Source organism: Buceros rhinoceros, unplaced genomic scaffold, assembly GCF_000710305.1.
Source record: "Buceros rhinoceros silvestris isolate BGI_N320 unplaced genomic scaffold, ASM71030v1 scaffold7598, whole genome shotgun sequence".
NCBI classification, from domain to species: domain Eukaryota; kingdom Metazoa; phylum Chordata; class Aves; order Bucerotiformes; family Bucerotidae; genus Buceros; species Buceros rhinoceros.
This window is the reverse complement of record NW_010426283.1, coordinates 1-24,941: the sequence shown is the minus strand read 5'-3', so window position 1 is coordinate 24,941 and position 24,941 is coordinate 1. Positions and strand designations below refer to the sequence as shown.

At 41.9% G+C, this 24,941-nt stretch overlaps 1 protein-coding gene across 1 annotated transcript in view; it reads right to left on the bottom strand.

Moving 5' to 3' along the window:
- AACS (acetoacetyl-CoA synthetase) overlaps positions 1 to 24,119 on the bottom strand; it is a gene marked incomplete at its 5' end in the record, with an annotated part of 32,928 nt that extends 8,809 nt beyond the window's left edge. Inside the window, 9 exons of the mRNA XM_010141445.1 lie at positions 1,970 to 2,094; positions 3,193 to 3,273; positions 6,699 to 6,846; positions 7,488 to 7,569; positions 8,114 to 8,228; positions 11,804 to 11,901; positions 16,773 to 16,886; positions 19,642 to 19,762; positions 23,887 to 24,119. Of these exons, the coding sequence (XP_010139747.1) occupies positions 1,970 to 2,094; positions 3,193 to 3,273; positions 6,699 to 6,846; positions 7,488 to 7,569; positions 8,114 to 8,228; positions 11,804 to 11,901; positions 16,773 to 16,886; positions 19,642 to 19,762; positions 23,887 to 24,119 (1,117 nt within the window). The remainder of the gene's footprint in view (positions 1 to 1,969; positions 2,095 to 3,192; positions 3,274 to 6,698; positions 6,847 to 7,487; positions 7,570 to 8,113; positions 8,229 to 11,803; positions 11,902 to 16,772; positions 16,887 to 19,641; positions 19,763 to 23,886) is intronic.
- Positions 24,120 to 24,941: the final 822 nt, after the last annotated feature.

Genomic DNA, 24,941 nt, shown 5'->3' with positions numbered 1-24,941 from the left:
CTTCCCTACTATATCGATGAAAGTGCTGGTTTAATGTTTCTGCTGACTTTCAGGAAATCCTATTCCCTGCCTTCTGCCAATTCATTTTATATTACAGGCATAAATTCACTCAGGAAAACACATAGAGACAGGTAAGGGATATGGTCTGAATACAGTTAAGAGAACATGGGTCACACAGACACCAGTGGAACTGAAAATAAGATCCTTCTATCTTTGCTTTTACCCCAAAGGCGAGCTGGATGGTGGAACAGCTCTTGGGACACCAGTGTCAGCCACACAGTGGGGGATGTTTCCAAGCTGTCAGAAGTGGATGTCTTGCTCTGCCCCTCAGGTGGGTGACAGTCACTGAGCAGCCACCTCTTGGGCAGGGACAGCGATGGGCTGTTTGCACAAACACATCAGTGCATGGAGCCATTTATCCGGTACATGGGAACAGCACTGTGAGAGCCCGCAGTATGTTGCTCCCTCAGTCATCTCAAACTACTTCTTGTGTAATAGCTTACTGTCCTTCCACGCTTCAAATTACTACTTCTACAGCTCAAATACCTAATGCTCCTGTTGATTTTTAAGCTCTTTGACACCTCCTCTACAGCACATGTAGAGCCTGCTCTATTATTTCCTTCCCAATGCTACATAATTGGTGGCTGATGACTAAATACAGTTGACTTGAACACATCTGTAATTGGTGTCCGCCTGAGTCACCCCTGTCATGCAGCATGAGAGCTCTTAATACCAGAAGAATTTGCTGTCTGAAGGCAAGTATGGTACAGCTTCAGAGATCTAAGGCAGCTTAACATGTTGAAGATTTTTTTTTAAGTATGTAACATATGACTGAGTTGGGAACAGACTGCATGATGAAGTACCACACAGATGGCCACCGCTTTTAGCATCAGATCACCAAAGTGAGACATGCAGACACGTTTTAGTTATCTTCACTTACTTTTGGCATGTAGAAACAATGCTTAAAAATATGCTGTGTTATTTCTCAATTCTAAATTTTTGCCTGTTGATCTACTGGGATTTTTTTTGGGGGGGATTGTCTTCAGTTTGCAGTTTGGTTTTTTTTTTCTGGATGCATTCTCACTAGGCATGAACCTTCAATTGTATTAGCCAGAGACAAAATGTCAGTCTTTAAATATTACATGTCACAAAAGACAGAGTAAAGTTTAAATTAATTATTGAGAGTCAGAAAGTAAACTCTTGGCATCCACTTTCCACCACAAATTAATTAATTTTAATAGCAATTTAAAATGACACTCATTATTTTACCAGTAATATCATTCAGATTTATTCCTTACATTCAGTTGGCAAAACAGGAACATTGCCAAAAGAGTCAATCAAAGTTTAACCAGTGTACTAAGCTAAATACCACCACAGGGTTTTACAGCTGTTTCTCTGGCAGACAGCTGCTGTTTCTCCAGGCTTCCAGAGAGGGCACTGTCACCATCTTTAGGGACAAAGAACTGTGTAAAACAATTAACAAACAGCTTGACAGGGAGAATTAGGCATTTAAAAGCAAAATATGAAAATATAAGCAACTCTGCTGAGCTTTTCCAGTCAATGCATGTGTTTGAAGTCAAAGTGCTGTATTGAGTCTTATGTTGAGCTGCTTGAAGTGAAGGATTCTTATTTTCTAAGTTCTGAGTGTGCTGAGAAATTACTCTTGAGATTGCTCCCAATTACTGCCTTTTGAAACAGCAGCTCCTGAACCCTGACTATTGAACCAAAATTCTTTGTTTGCTGGAATCCAAATACTTGACTCAAGTCTGAAACAATCAGCTCTTTGTCTCTTCTGCTCTCTAAGACTGTTCCAGTACAGTATTTTAAAAAACAGTTCCACTCAAGGCTGAGCCAGAAGATAGACTGCATCATGCTACACAATAGTTTGTGACCAAGGGAGTGACACCTTTCATGACTCACGTAAAAGCAGAACAAAGGATTACCCTTTTGTTTAACATTGTTTACATACCCTAGTCTGTCAGTCAAGTCCCAGAGCACATTCGGTGATGGAACTAGAGGAGATCCATCATACAGCACCACTGAAGCTCCTGTAGCAAGTGCGCTCACTAACCAATTCCACATCATCCAGCCAGTCTGGAAAAAAGAAAATACCTCCATTAGTTCCTATCTTTGTCAGCCAGATGCCTGCTTTCCCAGTGGCTCCGTCAGAGCAGCCGGAGCACTGCTCACTGTCATACGCTGGTGAAGGAGCTACAGGCAGCTAGACAATGACGGACAGGAGTAGCTCTCAACAGTCATCCACACCAAAGCGTGCTCCCTGCCCTTATGGAAGGGGCACCATCATTCCCTCCACTTTCCTTGACTGAAGTGTTCCTGCCTTAAACTGTTGAGCCAACATCTGAGTTTATGTCTATCTGTACTGATTTATCTAACTTGGGAACGTGAAAATAAGGCTGCGGCACTGTTTACCTCTCACCTATCCCAAGAGTGGATTCACTACACGTTGCTGATGGATGTTCATTTACCTTACCCTTACAAACACCTAATGAGATGGGGATTCCATACCTCCCTTTAAAGCATGAGCTACAAGACAGGACAACTTTGGCACAAGGTAATTATAATGATTTCTCCACAGAGATATTTCTGACTAAACTGACTAGTAGCATTAAAGTTTAGAAAGGAACTCACGGGAAAGACATTAACCTTCTCACTCACTGTCACAGTAATAGAAGACTTTGGAATAATTTTCTTTACCACAGCATTTAAAAAATAAAAACACACCACATCACTGAACTGCTGCATAGATCAGTTTTATTCCCTTTACTAAACTTAGAGTTGTGCAACTTCTTTCCTCCCCACTGAAGAGAGACAAAACAGAAATTCTCATCCTCTGTATATGGTCAAGCCTTGCATGAGGCAGAAAGGTAGAGCCTGTTTTGCAGGTGATACTGGTGGGGCAGCTAGATCAATAAACTTAAGAGACCATAAAAATCAATCCCTTTTCCTCACTAATTAGATCAGAAACATTTAACATGGGTTCAACCTTTCCTCAGAAAGGTTTCTGTTGCCTCTTACTATTCCATCTGATTGTTTTTAAACTCAGTTAAGTAGGACAATCCCTTGCAGAACAAAAATTAAAAATACATAAAAAACGTAGTTGTAGGAAAAGCTCTGCCACCTTTATAAGAAAAATACATTGAAGTCTTTTAAAATGCCTTAAGCCACACTTGCCGTTGTGTAGTACAGAATAATGTCGTTGCTGGTCATGTTGCCATGAAGAATGTGTTCCTTCAGATGCTGTATTAGTGTACCCTGGAAAAAACAGAGTTAAAGTAAAAACTTCACATTAATGAAAAGCAAAACTGACAGCACATTAAGACTTCAAAAAACCCTAATGCTGTCAATCCTTCACAGGATGTACTTCAGGATTACAGGCAACTATTTCCTTTTAAGCGCAGCTGCAGTAAATCCCAGGGCCTATCTACAGCAGCAGCAATTGCATTCTCCATTTTCTCAAATAACTTTTCAGCCTCTCATTAGACCTCTGCAATTCCCACTGCACATCACTTGTAATCCACGGAATAAATAACTTCCTTCACTCCCAACTCTGCCCAGCCATCAGTTGCAGAGTACTCCATCCAGGCTGTAATTTTAACAGCATGCTTTCAGCAGCACAGTTTTCCAGGACGATAAGCCCTTTGACAGAGTTTCATTTTCAGTCTATCCAAGAAACTGGGAGGAAGGACCTAGAGCTGCTATAAACTGCAGCAGCTGTTGTACGTAAACACAATTGATCTAAACTATCTCATCTATTAACATATGGGAGCCGAGCGCTAACTGTACACGTCTCTTGTAAACATGACACCACTAGCAGTTAAAATCCCGCTGCTCAAAGCATCAATATTAACACTAATGCAGTAAAATATATTGCTAAATATATTCCTTCCTTTGTTGGAAATGCCACTGAAGTACATTGATAAGCATTATTAAAGGATAAATAAATTTACAAACTACTTCAAGTCACTCCACTGCAGAGACAAATCAGCATGGTTGATTTTAAAATCAAGATTTTTTGCCTTTATGCAAGGAGTTACAGTGGAACTATTAGAAGCCTCATAAGCAAGAAACAAGTCTATGCTGAAAGAAAACAGGTTACGGATGAACATGTGAAATGAAAAAGGAGAGTCATAAAACTGGCACATTCTTCAGGAGAACCGGCAAAAAAATTACGTAAAAATGAAATCTTATTTTCTCTGCCACTCAGAGGAACCAGATCTGAATTTACCTGCTACACACTAAGCTGTCCAATGCTGCCACCTAGCCATAGCAACCGTTACCGACACTTAAAAACTGGAAAAAAAAAGAGAAATTGGAATTTAGAAATACTAACTTCCCTGTTAAGATCGACAAAAAGAACCGCAGGAGTTAACATAATTATTCCATTTATAAAAGTAATAACACTGCCTCTGCAGGAGAATCTGAAAGAGCCACACAAAGTAGTGAAATTAAAAGTCAAATTCAATTAAAATACTGGCTTCCTGTTTCCTCCATTTAGTTGTTACTATTCCACAGGTTTAAAACCAGAAGGAAATTTAACAGTTACTTTAAGTAGAGGCCATGAACATTTCCTTACAAAAATCTGGTAACTCTGAGTCTGCACACAAAGGTACTGTGGCAGAAGGCTTAGATGTTCTCAAGAGCTCATGGCCCAAGATGCTCTCCAGATTATTTATAGGACTTGTTTATTTATGGTACTTGTATGACCCTTGAAATAAATCCTAAGCATTTAGCATTTTATGACACAGATCTGGCAGCTGATAAAAACTTGGTCTGCTTGTCTTCACTGGGCTTAACATACGGCTGATGAAGTGCTGAGCATCTGGAGTGTCAAAAAAAATCAGTAGCCCTGCTGCTCCCAGCCATGCTGCCAGCACGAGGGACCAGGGCAAAGCGGTCTACGTAGCTGAGAGCGAGCAGCTACTCATGGCTGCTGGTCCTGGTCTCAGACCATGACAGTAAGAGGTAAGAAGCAGAACCAATGGTTTTAGGACTTAACAACAATTATTCACTATTTTTTAAGTATTAGAAAGAACCCTCCAAACGCCATCCTGCAGCACACCCAGCTGTTCAACACGAGACAGCTTTGCTTCCAAGACCAGGAAAATCTCACTCCCTCTGAAGCACTACTTGAAGTCATCTCTCATGATCTGGCTTCATGTCCATTATTTACACGGTCTGTCAAGACAACAGAATACATGCAGAGAACAGACCAGAAACATGCTGCAGAGTTAGATGAACTGAGCTGGGAATTTACAGTAACCTGCCTACTGGCACCTCTCAGATCAGCACAGGAACAAAACGGCATTGACATGCACTGCAAATAAGCAATAACTGAAATGTCTTTACTGAAATGTTACCTTTTCTTGCATTCTTAACTATCAAAACCAAACTTTGGTTAATCTGAGGCTGGAAAATGAGACAGAGACCGTGGGCTAATTCTGATTTTGTGGCAATCAGAAAATCCTCCTATTAATTACAGTGGAAACAAGATTAAGCCAAGAACAAACCAAGGAACCCAATCAAGTGTGCAGAAGACAGAAGAATTTCTTTACACGGATTTTACTTGCGGGCCCTATTGAAATTGACACAAAGTCAGTTTAAGCCAAGGAAGCCTCCAATGCAATAATTTGCTTTTAGGCCAGAGGTGTTAGCACCAGAACTTTAAAAATGTCATGCTCTCCTATTGCTTACATGTAAAGCTGAGTGTTCACAGGCATCATGTGAGCAAATCCTCCAGTCCTTGCCAAAGAGAGGAAAGAACTTAGGCATTATGGGTGTAAGAGTGAACCTGCCCTCAAGGCTACTGGACAGCCCTGCTGCAAAGATGCTCATCCTGACTTTCAGGCAGGAGAGCAGAAACAATGGGCACTGGCTAATAGTTCTACAGTTTAATTTACACAAGTTGGCACAAATGGGCTACACGTTCTGCCTGCCTTAGCGGGGAAAAGCCTTGCCTTTTGACTGAGGACAAAAGTCAGGGCAGAGTTAAAGTTTCAGCACTACACCTGACTGCTGGGGTCACTTCCTGAACTTCACTAAGTTGCCTAGAACAACTTTTAGAATGTGAATAGTTAAGCGGAAAGCATGGGAGTTGAGTGATTTTGGCAGTAACATCACATATACCTCTAGTCACAAGACACTGCCTAAAGCAAAGCTCCCATACACAAAGCAAAACCTACACCCAAACATAAGGAACCTTCTGGCTTCCTTCCTTAAAAGATTGATGGGGATGGTGTGCTCTGAAATCACGAAGGTAGGGAGTAGTTTTTAAAGTCAAAAAAGTTCTGGATAATAAAAACTGCAAGCTGCCTCTGGGCCTCAACTGACCATGTCCAAAAATCAGTTCCAAGCAGCCAATTCAAGTTCTTCAGCCTTTCTTCTACAAGTATCAGTCAGGCCAGTTCTACTAGTGCTCTTGTGACTGACACTTGCTCCCTGAAAAAAGCTGAAATCTGAAAGGTCTCCACACCAATCTCTAAATCAAATTATTTTATATCCTCATTAATTTCTATCTGCTTTCAAACCATCACTTAATGGAAAGTTTCATTGCAAGTTACTGAAAAACTCTCAGCAATCAAGTCTTCCTTAAAGTACATTATGGTACGATATTGTTAAAGGAAAAAATGAAACCCAGGTAGTTAAATATAGACAGTGCAGCTCCAGGAGGAAAGACATACCCCTGCTGAATGAACCATGCATTTCGGTGCCCCTGTTGTGCCTGATGAATACATGATAAAGAGAGGATGACTGAAAGGCAGCTGCTCGAACTCCAGCTGGGGGGCCTGGTCTCCTTTCCCGGTAGCAAGGAAATCTTCTAGAAAGACACTGCATAGAAGGGGAAAAAAAGGAACATTCAAAAAAATTTTCAAAGCATTATTCCAGACCATATACAGGATTATTTGTGTAGCTAACAGCTCTTTTACAATAAGCGATATACCCAAGTGAGGTACATTATTTCTATTCCTAGTCTAATTGCTAAGGGTTTTGTTTCCTTTTTCTGTTTTATTTTAAAACATTAGTATAATATTGAGATGTAACACCACAGAGTCAAGCCTATAAATCCGCACCTAGGATCAGCTGCCAGTCTTACCAGCTCAGAGCAGACTGGAACAATGTGACCCTCAAAGCCTGGAACTCCGCCATTTCCAAAAGGTGTCTAGCATATGTAATCCGGACCAGTAAATAAGCAAAACAAATTATCTCTGAAAAAGTCACTGACATTATTAATTACTCATTTCTGGAAGCCACTTTCTTCTCCCTGCCATATTCTATCGAATTTTGCCTTCATCTGAGAACCATAAATACCAACAGTGGTTTTGAAGAAGCAAAACACCTGCTCCTGTTTTCAGTATGAAAGCTGGACCCACATTAGGAAATGGCTAAATCCCAGCTCCTGCAAGTTCAATAGCTGCCAGCATCCATCTCACCCCTAGATAGGACAGTCACGGCTCACAAACTCCCATTACCTGTTAGGGATCTTAGAAATGTCTATGGTTTCTCTGGAGGAGACATATGGAATCACCACCACTTTTTTGAGGTCTGGAAGCCCTGGAGGAAGGAAGAAAAAGAAATTTCCTACATTCAGTTACATAAACCAGAAGTCTTTTCTGTCTGATTGGATGGTACAGTTCAATGCGCTAAGGAACAGAAATATTTGAGGCATTCAGTATTGGACAGAGTTTTAAATGTTAAGAAACCCCAGAAGACCAAATTGTTACCTAAGATACAATTACCTCAAAATTGCCAGCCTTTTAAAAATAATAATACTTCCTTTAAAAATAGTGATACCTCTTCACTTGTCTTCAGCAGCACTTTGCTTGGGCTCAAAAAAACCAGTATCAGTCCCTGTTCCTCTACGTGTACGCTGACTGATTTATGATGATATAATTAAGCTAAGATAGCAAAAGACTGTCAGAATTACACAGATTGGTTTGTTTTTACTCAAATCAGTTCTGAAACTGAGAGGCCACAGAGATACTGTAAAGGAGGACAGTGACAAGCAGACAGAAGAGTCACTTCTAGTGGCAGTGCAGACTTCAAGTGCTCACAGAACTACGGCATAGCTAAGGCTAGATGGTATGCAGTGAAATACCTTTTACCACCCGAAGCAGCTTTTCCAAGTGGTTATGTTCTTTGCCATTGTATATAACAGCTTCCACAGAGAAGATGAGCTTAGGCTGAATTTGGGAAAATCTGTCCAGTACACCCTAGGGACAGAAAGAAGCAAGTTAAAAAATGAAATCAACTGCTACAGTAGAAAAACCCACTGGATACTAAATGCAATTCAAGCAAGGAATAAGGACAGGAATTAGCAGGAGAATTGTTAAAAAACTGCCTTGCCTGCTTGTCTTTCACTCACCCGAGACCTTCACAGTACAGCAGGTTTGTGACAATCTATTGCATGACCCCCAAATGTATCAACCAACAAAGATAACATACCACAGATCACAGAACATCATTCACTGAAGGATCAAGTTCAAGTCTACCTAAGTAGTTAAAAATTCATCTTGATCCTTACAAACACACCTAATGAGGATAAGCTCCTGTGACATGAGCAGGAGTCAGACAATTTACTTGAAGGTCCATAAGAGTCCAGTCTGCACCTGGAGGCAGGTGTTCTACGCACCCTTGGGAACTGTCCCGATGCTGTTCTGACGATGTACCAGCAGTTTGGGAGGCAGCACAGAAGAAAAACTGAGAAACACCAGTTTTCTGGAAGATTTATCATATGGCAACATGGTCCTGCATGCGAGCTAGCAGCTTTGTTCTGCTACAGTTAACAGAGGAAGCTGTACCACTGATTCTTACCAGGACAGCTAGGTATTGAACACACACGTACACACACTACCAACAAAAAAGTACCACAGCTCCTTTAGAACCTCCAGAGGAGGACACGTTCAAAGGCTAAATCTTCCAGTGTCTCCTCCAGCTTGCACTGCTTTCAGGAGTTTACCACAGCTATTATCACATTTGAGATAAAAACCCTTCTGGCGTATTTTTTTCCTCCAGGTACGCTGCATACCAGAAGAGATCTTTCTGCACTCAACAGCAAGAAGCAAATCCTTTTATTAAAAGCCCTCAGCACACAGTACTGTTCAGTCCTCTCGAACTACGTTATTTAAAACATTAAGAACTGTAAGATTACTCAATACTGTAAATTTGTCAGCTGACTGTTCCAGAACAGTCTCCTAAATCAAGATGCAAAAATCAGACTTCAGTCATGTGCTTATTCTTCCCACTATTCTTTATTCTTCTGACTTCTGCTTTGCACTCTACTTTGCAGCCAAAATGAGAGACAAATTACCACCAAATCAACAGACCAACACGAAAACATCACAATCAACTAATCTCTATTAAACTCTGGGCTGGGTTGCAAGAAAGCCTGCTGCAAGCGTACAGAACTCCTGTCCTGACAACTTCTGCATTGGTCTTTTTAGGAAAGCTGACTGAGCACCACACTAAGGTACAGGGGTATGACTCAATACAAACACACAACTGTCTCCACTGACTATGTCACTCAACAGCTCTCTCCCCTATCACCCAAAGATGCATTTCCTTTTCCTTGTTCCCATCATAAGAAAACAATGCACTATGATTCTCACCTAGTTTTATCTATTAGTTTAAAACAAAAAACACTAGAACCTGTTTTGGTGGCAGAAGACATTTTCAGGAAGTCCAACACATTAAACTCAGAAACGTAGATTTAATTACATTGAAGTTACTCTCTAAATGAGTATGAAATCAAATTGCCTGTTTTCCTATGTTATTAGGTATGTTCTCTATGGTGCTTCTTGGTACCATCTTCTAAGAATGGACCAAATAGCCAAATTACACGTACTCTGTGTGTGTATATATGTGTGTGTGTGTGTGATGAGCACAGAGCATACATACCCCGTGTCCATGCTGCCTGGTGTTTAAAAGTGAAGACCAACACAAGGACTAAGCGTACTCTAACAGAAGACTCAAATCTGAACCAAAGTGTGACTCAAAGAGCGATGACTGCAGTTCTTGGGGTTTTACTAACCCTGCTAACACGCCCAGTTGGATTCATTAGCACTGGCAGGATCAAATCCCACAGGGCAGCCTGGTACGACACAAAGGCAATACAAACAGATGAAACATGTAATTGCTACACTGGAACTTTAATCCAACCAGATGGCTCAGCAAGGAATGGCTTTCACGAAGAGCCCAGGTATAGCAGATATGGCTTGCTCTGTCCTATCAGCCTCAAATCTAGTACTAAAAACGGTGCAGGGCCCACGAATGGAGCTGCACTGACTCTGCTAGGGCTCACCAAAGGATTCTCACATAGTTCCAAGAGCAGAGCCTCTTTTTAAACTTGCATATCCAACCTTTTCTTATGCAGAGCCCACAAAGAATGACTTTCCTATTAACATATGTAAATAGATAACAGGGAGTAAAGACATTAAGCAGAAGCTGCCAAGAGTGGCACTGAGTGGAAGGGAGCTCATGGTTCTCCGGCAGCAGACTTGCCGAACACTCGAAGTCTCTGGGTGTGCAGCATTCAGAGCTCCAATGAGTAGGCAGTGCTGGAAAGTGACATTTCTAAGCTTTACAAAGCATATATACAATTGGATCTGGCTGAAAACGCTACATTCTTTCCCAAAACACAGATAAAATCTTCATTTCTGTTAACAGGAGGAATGTCTTTTCCTTAAGGTGGAAGGCAATATCCCTGAGGACCTCTGCTGACCTCCCCCAAGATTTTAGGGTTTGAATTCATGGTAACACATGCCACCAGGTCAAAGGAGAGTAAATTATATCAGTGCCACTGCTGTTCCAAGTTTCATTGAAAAACTATCACAAAACCCAAAGCAGGATGACTGAAAATAACAGCACATCACCACAGAGACCAGACCAGAACACCATAGTGCAAACAAAAGGGAACAGTCTTCTCCCAGATGAGAAACCAAGTCACGCTGCAAAGAAAATACTCCATACTCTCATTTTCTAAGTAAGCAGAAAATAATTGTAGATCAGATTGACCATTACAGGCTGTAATGATTTTTCTTATCAATTTTTCCCAATGATACATCCTCAAGAGTAAGAGTGGGACACTGCTGCCCTCCAGCGCTAACAGGCCCATCCACCGAACCCACTGCTAGGGTTAAACACTGCAACTGAGGGCACACAGTACCTGAGAACTCGGGTATTGTCTGTGTTCTGCAATGCACAAACAGATTCCTCAACTGCTTTCATGCAAACTTTTACGTCGAAGAAATGCTCACACTCCATTTTAGCAGTGATTTGTATCTATGAGGAGTGCTAAAGACTTTCCAAAGAAAGGCAAATATATTCCCAAACCTTAAGGCACACTGTAACATCTGTTTGAGTATCATAACAATTTAACATATTTTACAACACATAGTATTTACTCCTACACTGAAGAGTTAAACAGCTTAGTGATATGAGCCTGAAATTCCTCACCTCGTTGGGAAACAAAGTCTTCTGGAAAAGACCAGCTGGGGTGTTGCTCAGTTTCGCCACACAGGAGGCAGAGGAAGGGACTCCTCGGGCAAAGAAACTGGAAGGGAGTTAGCTAAAGAGACTCAAACTGCTATGCTGAAAGCCAGTGCTGACCACTGACTGCATGGGTTTTCCTTCAGTTTGCAGGAGCTAGGAAAAAATCTGGAGTACTTGGCTGTGCCAGGAGGTGGCAGCAAGATTAAAGCAAACAGACGCTGCCTGCCGCGTCACTTTATTCCCTTTACCTCGCCTGAAACACGACGGTAGCTCAAGACACAGTAAAAAGGCTACTCACGTTAATGCCGAAGTCTGGTGATGTCGAACTCCAGATAGCACCAATACTTGCAGCAGCCAGCATTGCTTCCACCGCATGAATGCTGTTTGGCAAGTAACCTAGGGCAGAATTTGAATGGTTAGAGATGGAAGGAAAGTAAAAAAATACCAAATCTTACAGCAAATATAATGTATTTACACATTACCAGGCGTTATGAACAAAAATATGGTTCTATTCTGGAAAGAGATCCTCCGAACACAGCAATGTCAGAACTCCTGTCGCTTTTCTCTCAACTGCTCCCAACTCTAAATAGGAGTCTCCTGTCAGTCTTTCAGATTAAAACTTGATTCTCAGAAATAAAAATTACTCCTCCATTTCTCACATCAGAGATTCTGCAAACTAATTATAGCAACTGTCATGTATGTAAAACTCCCTGCATTTGACTGTGCCCCTTGAAATACCAGCTGACTCCCCAAAGCATTCAGTAGGCTCCACCAGCTCCCAAACGGAAGTGACCATTTGAAGACCAGATTTCCAGTTTCTCTGTTGGATGTTAATGCAGCATCTCACACTCCTGTAGGACTTGACAGTGGCCATCCTACCTCACATTACTGGGGCCTCAGACTATTAGCAACACGCTAATCTTCTTACAAAGCTAGCTTTAAAACCCACGTAAGCAACCAGGGCTAATACAGTTACTACAGATAAAATACCAGCCTTAAACAATGTAATTCATTGATGTTTTGTTGGGGATTTTTGTGTGAACACATGGGGAAGATTAGTTTGTTTTCAGCTGCTGCCTTTAAAAGAACAAAGGTGGCTACAAGGATAGAACAGAAGCAACCTATCTGGAGATGAAAGACACAGATACCCCAGGTCCATTTTATTCTTGCTGCAGTCGTTATTTGCCACACAGACGGGAGACCAGGAGCACTTCCCACGGGGATCTGCGTTGCTTGCATTAGGCATCACACCTGTCTCTTCCAACTGTCCATGTGTCAGTGACAGTATTGCAAGACATCACCAGAAGAGATGTTTCTCCACACATCTCCTTCAATTACATTTACTACTAAGTGCTTATCTCCTCAGTGATGGAAAGGGAAGAGGATGAAATCAAGCTGAAAAAGTGCTGACATTGCTGCTTGTCCGCCCACTTTCACCCACCTCCAACTTTAACATACTACTACTGTCACGATGCAACCACGAATCAGATTGAACAAGCCAGGGGATGTGTTAAGTATCACGAAAATTTAAAGCAGTCTGGTCTTAAAGGCTATAAAGCAGAGATCAAATGCACAAGAAAACAATGTTAATGGTCTAGTGTATAACTAACAGCTCAAGATTAAGTGATTTTAAGAGAAAGTGGCAACAAAGGGCATCAGAACCTGGCAGGCCAACTAGGTGTTAGGCAACTCTAATAGAATCTCCCTTCTATTTAAAAGCTGATTTTTCAGAAGCAGTAAAAACACGCCCTGTATTACTGCTATAAACCACATGAAGAATCACTCTTCCACCATCTGCTATAAACTTTGGAATAAATTAGGTCCCAGCAGAGTTTGGGAGGCTTTGGAGAGCCTGATCCTTGATATCACAAATAGATGTATGCTCAAACTTTGACCCAACACTTAGCATCTCTCCCCCATTGCAGTCTGGGATTTGGAGAACAGCCTGCAGTCTCAACCTCTGACTGTGATGTTAGGGTTTAGCTCTTCCAAGGGCTGCCAATACCCTCTGGCACAGGAGAGAAACACGAGAAAGAAGTTTAGACCAAACTTAAGATATCTCTGTAAATAGCTGGATTGCTGTTAAAAATTCCACTGGATTTCTTTCACAGGGAAGCTCTCCCTAGGCACAGGCTGCTGCCCAAGACAAAGCGGTCAGTCTAGGACTGGGGGCACCAGGGGAAGGGAAGGAAGGGGAACTGTGCAACAGCTTATCTGATAGGAGCTGATAAAGGTTCATCTGACTGAAGATTACAAAGAAAAGAGTCTCTCACCAGGCAGGGTAAGAGGGCAGAGGGGGGGAATAGAATGTGAAAAATTGCCCAGAAAAAAGCATGTAAAGGCTCTGAATAATTTAAAAAGCTCTAGTTGGGTCCAGAAACCCACTGTCATTTTAAGGAAACAAAGAGATTGCCTAGTTTGATTAATCTTTTCTGTTATCAAAACTAAAGGGCTCTGTAAGGACTGAGCTCACTGCAAATCTGCTTCCGAAAACAAGCTAGGAATGCTCCTAACGACACACCTCAGCTATGGAAATAAATGCTCATGGGCCACGCACAGATATATGGTACCTGCAGCTGCTGGGCAGAAAGGTCTCTGCAGTGGAAGTACCAGACAGGAAACTTTTGCTCAGGAAATGCATAAAGAGGACAAGGGAAAAAACCAGAGTCGCAGCTGCATCAAACGGTGGGAGCTTAACTGCAGAGACAGAGAGCTGGGATCCAAATAGAGTTTCTCATTTTATCTTCAACATGTTTGTCTCCCTTTTTATTGTTTTTGGTTTGTGGTTGTTTTGTTTTTTAAATAATAGTAACACCACCAGATAGAAAGTACAATTTGTGCCTCCTCCTGAAATCATTAAAAATCCTTGCAGGCTTCCCACTGGAACCACCACACACATTTCCCCTCCCAGGAACAAAGTGCACCGTTAAAATCCTGCCCCTTCTGTAGAAGGAAGCCCTGACATTATGGATGATTTTTCAACAGAAACCTGGAATTTTAAGCATGTAAAATAAAAGTATAAATAAAAATCAGCCATCATTAAAACATACTATTTTACTCATATAATCTTATTTCTAAAGTATCAACTATATTTTTTAACGTCAATAAGAGGCAAGCCAGCTGCCAAAACAACAAACAAGATTCAGGAGTGAGCCAGCCTCCAGCTCTGCCAAGCAAAATAGTCTACTAAAAGGAACTATTATTAAAATTATCATTATAATAGCGTATTATTCGCTTAGTTTTTAGCACCACTGCCTACAGCTGTATTTCAATAGCATGTTTTCTCCAGCTACAGAGACATTGCCCCTGCGTAGGATACCTTACTAACAACTGCTCACGAGATGAGCACAAAATGACAGCATCACACACTTGACTTTTCCCAAACATTGTATTTCTGGCTGGTTTTGATTAGAAGTTCTACCGATGATACCCAGGTTGCAAAATCTCATTTTCCCATCAAATGTGATGGCACCTGGTCATACTTAAACATTGCTATTACATCTGCTACCCTAGTGAGCAATATTTTCTTCCCAGAGATTAAAAACCCCTCATTTAGCATCAGGCATTCAACACACAAAGCCTAAGAGCGGTACTTTAACCTGAGAATTAGGAAAGCAGTAAAGACCAGCAGGTTTCTACCCCAGGAACACACCAAAGTTACAGCTGTTGCCACTCCCAAGTTTGCAGCTACTGTCCCCCCATCACAGTGTGTTCGTTTCCAGTTGTAGACATAATTACGTATTGTTTTGCCTATGTCTTTTGGGGCAACTTTTAAAAATACACACAACCCACTTCTACCTCCTGACGTGCACAGAGGACAGGTAGTAAGAAACACTCCACTTTTGTGGAGTCAAACTAGTCAAACTTTGTAGAGTGTAAGTTTTCCTATTCGTTAGTTTGGTTTCAGGCACAGGCTGTTGCTCCTCCAAAGGCTGCCAGATATGAATGTGACAGTTTTAAGATGGAAAATGGAGACCATGTTAGAGCAGCTTAACTCAGCTCCATTCAGACAAACCTTTCTGACGTCGCTGGATGGTTCCCACCCAGTTAAGGATTTTTATACGTTAAAAACCAAACCATCAGCTGCAATAATTAAATGTTTGGTTACCAGTTCTGTGGAATACTCAGACCGTATGCATGAAGTATGAGCTTTCAGGAGTATTTTACATTTACAAGTCATTTGTGTGTTTAATAAAAATAATAATGCATAACTTTCTGTTTTTAAAGACATGGGTAAGAGTTCTGGTTTGTACCATGCAGAAAACAAACCAAAGAGTTTCATCACTTTGTATGCAAAAAAAAAAATCTTACATGATGCAAACTCACTTAGGATAATGGCCAAGTATTGCTCAAAGAACATATGATTCCAGTAGTAAGATGGATGTGTACATCAGCAGAACTACCAGATGGGAGTGAAGGAGCTTCAGAGCTATTGCAATTGGCTTGCACTGCACTAAGATGGGCTCTTCAGTTTTGTCAGAGAGCACGTGAAGTACAGAGATGAAGCAGCTCAGCTGGGAGATCAAAACCAGCAATTTAAAGCTAAATGGACTGTGGCCAGCTTGAGTAACTCCATTCTCTGCCTGGGCTGTAAACTGTGCAAGCTGTTTACAAGACAAAAACCTGTTTATATAGAACAATCTGTGTGACAGTCTTATGACAGAAGATATCACTCCAGAAAATTGTGAGTTACTGAAAGGATCACAGGGTTCTAACTACTAAGCTCTGCATTGATAAGACTTGAAAGGTTACTGCTCACCAGCTGTTCGCTACCACCATTCTGGAAGTACACTGCTCCCAAATGCACTGCTGGCAGAAGGCAGCACAAGCCCATTCCTCAAGAACAACAATGCATAGTGCACCACATTACCTGGGGCCATGGTGTCAGTAACTGCCAGCTGGCACCAGAACAACCAACCTGGAACTGTAGTTTCCAAGACAGCCCCCACCTGAATCTGCCAGACCTTGTGAGGCAAGGCTCAGCTAGACGCAAAGTGTCCATCGCTTCTGCTTCCACGAAGCGCAGACCTTATTGAAGCTATGAATGAGGCATTTTCCTTCCCCCTCCAGTGCTAAAGGACTTGCAGGCTAATCCAGGCTCCCTCCCTCTAGGAGTGTATTTCACATCAAACTAAAAATAGCAGCAAAAGAGCCTTTTCTTTAGAATGTGTCTGTGAAATAGTATTTCATATTCATGTTCCATAACTCTGACTACTGGCATATTTCAAGACAATTTCACCACCCATCCTTTACAAAAGGTTACTCACCCACAACTCGGTCTCCTACTTTCACTCCCATCTTCCTCATGGCTGCAGCATACAAAGCTACAGCTTGTCTCAGTTCTTCAAAAGTAACTTTCAAGATTTCTTCTTTGCCTTCCTCTAAAGAAAGACAATTAACCAGTCAGAAATTATGCACTGCAACATCAGCAGAGTCTAGCACACACAACCAATTCTGGAAGAGAAACAATATGAACTGTTTTTTGGAGAAGAGTTTCCACTAACAGTTATACATTTTGCTTTTAAAGTTCCTCCTGCGCCGTATCAAGCTTTTCCTTTTGATGGGAATCAAGTATCAGGCAGTAATAGTAAGTTGGCACAAGGACATTTTTAAAGACAGGAACATGCATGTACAAAAATGCGAACTACTCATTGGAGAAAGGCAAGGTCTCAAGGAGCATTATTGATAAATAGATTGCACTCACCAAGGCTACTTCCTAACATGGAAGATGCCTTTTAAACATCTGTGTTTGCCAACATACCACAAAGCAAATAAACTAAACTGGACTCCACTCATCTCTGAAAAGATCTGCAGGGTGTTTTCATTTTTGTACCAAATGTCAAATGTTACATAAGCTGTTAATAAATCACTTGCAAAACAACATTGAGATTTGTCCATTTTACGAACGGCAAAGTTTGTCATCTTAAAGGTTCCTTCCTGTACTTCCTCAATGTAACTCTCACAAACCATTTGGCCTGTCCTGTTTTCAGCATCCAGCACTTAACGAAAACACATATGCCAAGGATGTCACATCAAAAACGTACCGTGCGCCCTGGTACAGCGGGCCCTTGTGGAACAGCCATCAGTATGATTCCCTTAAGTGGGGAACAGTATTTTCACTCTTTTGAGCCTTAGCACAACCATCCCAGTAAATTTGGACTTACATGGAGTAAGCGAGCAGGGATGGGAAGTGAAGGGAAACACACAGAAGTCAATGCCGACAGATTCTGTGTTCCCACTGAACAACAGGAAACAGGAGTCTTGTCTTGCTCCATGATTAAACCCCCAGGAGAAAGGAGTCACAAATAAGATTCACAGTGGGAGCCAGTAACAAGTGAAATTGTTCAGGAAAATCACATTTCCATTCCTGTGCTCTATTACACCCACACCACTCCCACAGAACCATCCCTGGTGAATACACAAACCTGGCTCCCAAACACCATTCTGACCTAGCAGCAAGGGGTTAACAAAAAATACTCTGACTTAAGAGCTCTTAAGAAGATTAAATACAGCAGAAGGTCACAGAAAGAAATGCAGGTGGAAGTCTGTTCACTGCAGAGAAGTAAGTGTGTTCACCCCGGCACAGATACGGTATTCAACAGGAAAATAATTTTGCTTCTTTTGGTATCATCACCCGTGGTTACGGGACACAAAGCAGCGACTCTCTAGTACACCCTATGATGTCCTAACAAGAAACAAGAGCTACAAGACACACATGTCAAACTAAACAGTTCACTAGGTTGATAACAATTCCTTCAATAATTTGAACAGGAAGTTTTTAACTCCACTTTTTCTCAAGTTGCATATTTAGCTTTTAACATTAACCAATCAATCAACGTCAATTCTACACACATATAGAGCTGACTTACTGATCAGTGTTTGGCCTTCAGCTGTTGCACAAGATGTACTTAACTACATTATTTCTTTTTCCTCCATTAAATAACACATAAGAAGCTTTTCCAGTGGTCTCAAAACCTGAAAGCAATGAGTTCATCACTCCGAAGCCAGCTTTCTGTTACAAGCCTCATTTCTATCAGACTTTACCAGATCAATTCTTATTACACCAAAACTGGGTCACAGATCTTCCTGCTCTGAGCTGATTTTATATACAGCTGTACGATCAGAGAGTTTTCTTTCAATACCTCTAAGCAGCAAAATGCAACTGCTAAGCATTAACCTTACAGAGGACAATCCTGTGGTCTCACGCTGTCTTTAGACAGCTGTCAGAACAACAGTCATACTTCTGCCATTCAAAAACTGATCCCCAGCTGTCAGAAATCAGTAACTAAGACTTTTAACACCTACACAATCAATCCGTATTCTGTATAATTGTCTCTCCAAGGAGCTGCAAGACTGCATTGTTTATTGTTAAGCTATTAAGCATCACTGCTCGGTCAGTCTTCTGATAAGGATTAGGTCCAGCAAAAGGGGAGCTCAGAGCACAACTCCCTAAGGAAGCACTCACACACCTGCACAGAAGCTAACCCCATCTAACGGAGATTAGAGCCAATTTTTGAAGTTCCCAAAGTCAGCAGATAGAGGGAAGGGACTTTGTCTTAGTACTACAATCCTCATGAGTATGCCCAGATTTTATTAGACTTCAATCTTCGCTGGTAAAACAGAAAACTAAGACTGAGCTTTAGTGTTCCAGAAAAGTGAAATTCCAAGTCTTCCATGCATGGAACTGAACTCCCTTTCTGGAATGTCAAAAGTGCAGAATTAATTCCTACCTACACTGAGTATTCCAAAGATAAAAGGCATAGGAAGAGGGTGGGCAGGACAATACCAAGAAACGGTGCTAAAATACTTCCTGAAGGCAAGCGTTCCTGACAAAGAAAGTAACAGCGCCAATATTACTGAGTGATGCTAAATGCAGCATCACCCCCACCATCTTAACGCAGTTACACACATTCTAAGAAAGCTTTGTGTACTTTGCCAAGATCTTTTCGGAGTTATCTACACCCCAGAGCATGTAGTTTTTGAAGAGCTGTGTCAGGTTCTACAGTTACTGATTTTACTCTCCTCTGCCCCCCACCCAAGCCAGTATTTTTCAAAGTTTCATACAAAGCAGAGGTGTTCTACAGAGGCTGTTCCTGGGAACTATAAATAAAGAGGAGCCACTAATTTCTTTCTTACTTGCTGCATACAGCGCAATCTTGTCATTGTCCTTGTGCTTCAGGAGGTTTTCTGCATAGTTCAGACGGCTGCCTTTAAACCACTCCGGGACGTCAGCAATACTTTTGGAAGTATCAACCACCTGTGAAAAAATACAGTATGTTCCTGGAAAACTGTAGTATGATTTCTTTTTCACAGCATTGTACAGAAGTCACCTCTTCAATTCCAAGCTCTTTATACACTCTGTTAAGCAAGAATCACTTCTCCCAGCTCACAGATGGCAGACAGACACTAAATCCTGTTATTAAAGGCCTGGAAAGATTAATTATTTGTTAACTGTTACAAGACAAGACATTATCACAACAAAACTAGAGAGATTTCTTTGCTGACAGCTCTACCTTCGATCAGCCTTAAAGATCTGAAGTAAGTGAAGAAAAGTAAAGTGAAGTAAACCACTGGACTACATCCAGACCACAAGATACCAGCAAACCACAGAGCACGCTGTGGTTTTGCCTCTGAGAACAGCCCAGCAGGGCCTGAGCTGCAGCGTATTGCAGCTCTACCAGGCCATACGCTCCAGCCTCCCTCTTACAAAAAAAAATAAAAATCAAAGCATAGGGAGGTGTGAGCTGCCATTCTTCCCCAGTATGAGTCACAAGGTACAGAGACCAACATCAGGAACTTAAGACAATGGTAATTCAAATTAACCCTGGAGAAAAAAGTGAACTCTCAAACAAAAATAAAAAGCTTTTTATTCCAATTCTCCATTTTTTTGGATCAAGTTGCATTAAGCATTTAAGTACTCCACAGCTTCATCCAGAGGGCAGAAGTGCTGCTACTAACCTGTACAACTAACACATTGTATTACCAGCTGTGAGTGCCCATTGCTCCCACCCTTGATTTGCTCTTTTCTAGAAAGAAGGTCCAACAGCCTCATAAGTTCATATTAAGTAATTCTCCATTTAGGACCAAGACACGCAAAGAACTGAAAAATGCAATGAGAAGTCAAAGATATGCTCAGCTGAAGGAACTTCTCCCCATCTTGAACTAATTAAGCCTCAAAATATTAAATTACCCCTTGGTAAGTCACAGTTAAGACTATATCTTTAATGACAGTGATAGGTAAAGAGCCTCTTAGCACCAGCCACAAAGGAACGGAAATTCCTTCCAGAATGCCCCGCTGTGTAGAGATTCAGCTGCTCAGCAGCAGCATTTCATAATCTTTAAATTGGAACTTTATAGTTGTGTTTTTGAAAGCTTTAGTTTATACCCTGAGGTTCTCTCTCACGGACTCACATGCATTACAGAAATGGCATTCTTTCAGACCAAGTAAAAGGCTCTTCTGAAAGCCAGAGAGAGAACTCTGAATAGCTCCTCTTGCAGAAAACCTGGTCTGTGTGCTTTGAGATGTGCAGTGTAGGTATTACTGGAGGCAACCCCAAGTTTTTCTAAGAGAAGATAAAGCTCATGTGGAAGTACTCTGCTGTATTACTGTATTTCAAGTGGATTTTCTAAAAATGTGAATTCAAGTAGATTTGCTCATAACAATTAGCTAGAACTGAGTTATAACATTCACAGTTTATCAACTCAAGCTGCAGAAATATTTATACCAACATATTACTGCAGTAATTAGAAGTTACTGCTAAAAGTGACTTATCACTGACTTCCTTAGCTTGGTGAAGAGAGCAGAATATTTTCCAGGACAAGATTGAATATTAACCCTATTTTCTCCCCTGAAGTGGAACATCCCTTCAAAGAGCTCCACTGGCATAAATTGCTGGACTCACATACTTGATGACGGTCCATTTGCTACTCATAACACCGCTGACTCCTAGCTAATCCCAGCCTCTTTGATAGTGGTACTGTTACAGGAACAACCTGATCTCTCCCTTAGGGAAAAGTTCTCAGCAAGCAACAGAAACTCAGGGTCTGCTAATTTAACAGAAGCTCCCAGAAGCATCACACTGGCCATTTCCTCTGTCCACACCTTTACTGCATTACCTCTCCCTGAAGTGGCTTGCTAGTTGTGCTGTAACCAGGCATTAGCATGCCTGAAAGATGCTGCTTACCCTTAGCAGAGGCTGTACCTTTGAGAACAAATCTCAGCGTTAGTGTGAGATAATCCTTTCCTTACTGTGGGGCATGTGATGGTCTGTACAACCTGAGGAGTAAAGCAGGATGCCTCCTGAAAAGCTAGAGAGCATGTGCTATCAGAATGCTCAAAGCAGCTGCTCCACAGGAACAGCAGCTGTCAGGTGCTTCTTGTAGCAAAAAGTTTAGACTACATTCCTCATGTATAGTCAGCAGCTACTTGTAACAACCTCACATAACAATGCCAGTGCTGCCAGGCCAGGATAGCTTCAAGCCTGCAAGTTCCTCTGCTCTTTTCAGAGGTGACAGGGATATCAATTGCTCTAGAGTGGCACGAGCACGTCTACATCAAATACCTCTATGTTTAAATAAAAGACCATCTACCTGTATTAAATATACACAAGATTTTACTGTTTTTTAGAATGACCTGTGAAAGGAGAAGCTGGCAGAGATCAAAGGAGCCAACTGTGGTTCATAAAAAAAATCTGTTTTCCTCAAAGCATTATGCTTACTTCCAACCAGCAGCAGGGATCAAGCTGCAAGACACTTCAGAACAAGTTCTTTAGCTACCATAGAACAGCTCAGGTACTGCAACCAGCCTTTCCTCCTGACATACAGAAACAGACCAATGGTAAGGACTAACAGCAAGTCAGCTGTGCTGGAGTCAAGCCTTAAAGCTGACACTTAGGGAGGGTTAGAGGCAAACAGCAATATCCATAAAGAATGAGTCAACGATCCTCTGCAGTACCCGTCTGCCAGCTGACTCTCCTGTTTAAAGATCTCACATCACATCAAGGCCATTACAGAACACGCATGCAGGGGCCTAGAACCTCCTAAGTAGTCTTAGGACTAAGCCTTCCTAGACATTCACATCTTTCTGTTTCTCATCTTCAAGAAACATCCATTTTGAGGCCACCATTGCCTGCTCCAGTCTCCCTCCCAGTTCTCCAGCCACTGGTGGTGCCTGGAGGGGCAGACTTCCAGGGGTGCCAATCCTGCAAGGCAAAAGAACAAGTGTTACTGTCCAGCTTGCTCAGTGCAAGGGTGCAAAATATCTCCTCTGAACTGCCTGCTCAGGATGATTTGGACTCATGTAGCAGTTTAGAAAAACAGCCCTGCTAACAGCACAGAATACGTAGAGAAAATCGACAGTATCCAGACACAACCTGGCCAGATTTTGAATTACCATCTATAGAAAAAAGTAAAAGATTAAGTGTTCACAGTCTTCAGACTCCACCCTTCAAAAACCACCTAGTTCTTACATTCTTGCTGAATTCACTTTTCTAAAGGATGGGTCACATTAAGACACCTGAGCAGGCAATTTCACAGCAGAAAGAACCACTCGACCTATCACATCACACAGTATAAAAGTCTGTACGACAGGAAAAGGCAAAAGAAACTTACCAGTTCCCTCTGCAGAAGTGCCAGTCCTCTGAGTGTTCTCGGAACAGATGGCCTCCGATTAGGGATTAGAGTACAAGTCCAGTCCTCTCTCTACTAAGTCCCAGGAAGGTTCCTCTGCATCAAGCTTTTGAAGTAATTAGTCTATCATCTTCCTCAGATGGAAAACTGCAGGGTGACATTGAGATCCTACACCGGGTTCGTAAAAGGTCTCCAGCTTTGTCCTCCATTTACAAGAGGAAGCCACCTTCACCTCAGAGCAACACTGTGGAATACCAGACCACGCCACCTGTGATTGCATTCAACCACTGCCATTGCCTCAGAAGCCTACATCTGATTGCAGATACTTCCATAACCAGTTCTACAGAAGCGGAGCAGGCGGGTGTGCTTATCAGGTAAGCTGAGTCAGGGAACACAAACTTGAACTTGACCACATGCCAGCACTTACAAACTCAAGATGATATTCTACCAGCATAATCCCAAAGCAGAAGGCAGTACGTTGGTGGACTCCTCAGAAGCATCCAGCACTGCCAAGGTATGCAAGAGCACACAAGGACAAAGACACTACAGAATTGTTTAGAATAACAGAACTTGGAGTTCCTTGTCCTCAAATATACTAGCAACAGAACATCACCATCCCCCACACATAGAAATTCAGGACTGCACAGCCGACCGATTCTTCATATCACTTGCAAAGGTCACAGGAACAAGTCAAAGGATTCACTGTAAAACTGGCTCATTTCCCCTTCGTGTCGCACTTAAACACACACTTACCTCATCGTACAGGCGAGAACATATGATGTTACTGTACTTCCAGAATTCTGCCCAGAAGTCTGAGAAGGATTCCACTGACCACTGGTATAGGTCGTCATAGTTGGCTAGAAGTAATAGAGATCTGTTAGCACTACGCAGAGAATCGCAGGATATGATGTTACTGTACTTCCAGAATTCTGCCCAGAAGTCTGAGAAGGATTCCACTGACCACTGGTATAGGTCGTCATAGTTGGCTAGAAGTAATAGAGATCTGTTAGCACTACGCAGAGAATCGCAGGAATTCAGAATTCAGACAAGCCACAGTTAGGGATATCCCAGACAAAGAAAATTCATCTTACGAGTCATTTTAGCCAAAAAACTGATCACAGGAAGCAGATTACATCTGTCCAAGGCGAGTGACTACAGCATCAGCAGAAATAGTCTGCTTGTCCACCTGAACAGATGGCATCATTCCACCCGACTGTGTGACAAGCCATTTGCCACCACAGACCTTTTCTAATAACTCTGTGCAACACCCACCAAGGAAACCAAGGATTGGGCAGCAGGACAGAGCCCTGCTTCCTGACGCTTCCACTCCCTGCTATATCATCATGATGCTTTCATACTGGAAAAGGTAAACACGGCTTTCTGACAAGAGACATTCACCATATGGTTCTAGTCCGGGACCAAAGACCTCTGACTGCGCAGCAGCACTGCTATTAGAGGCACTCACTGCCCAGCTGCGCTATCAACAGCACCGCTACAAAGGAGCCATGCAAAAACAGCATGAATTAACTGAAACAGCTACATATTAAAACAAAGACCTGGCATTAAAAGCATGGAAATGAGTAGTGTGAGTGTTCCGTGACTGTGGGACAGGTGAAGTAACCTGAGGAATGCATACCAAACCCCCCACAACTCAAACTACATCCTGAAATTCAGTGTGTAAAAGAGCTCTAGGTATGAAAAACTGAAGCTGATTCCTCATCACCAGCTTAAAAGTGACATTCCCAAGTCATGCCCACACTGTCTGAAGCTCTGCCAACAGCCACATTAAGTGTGAGTATCTGCCATCA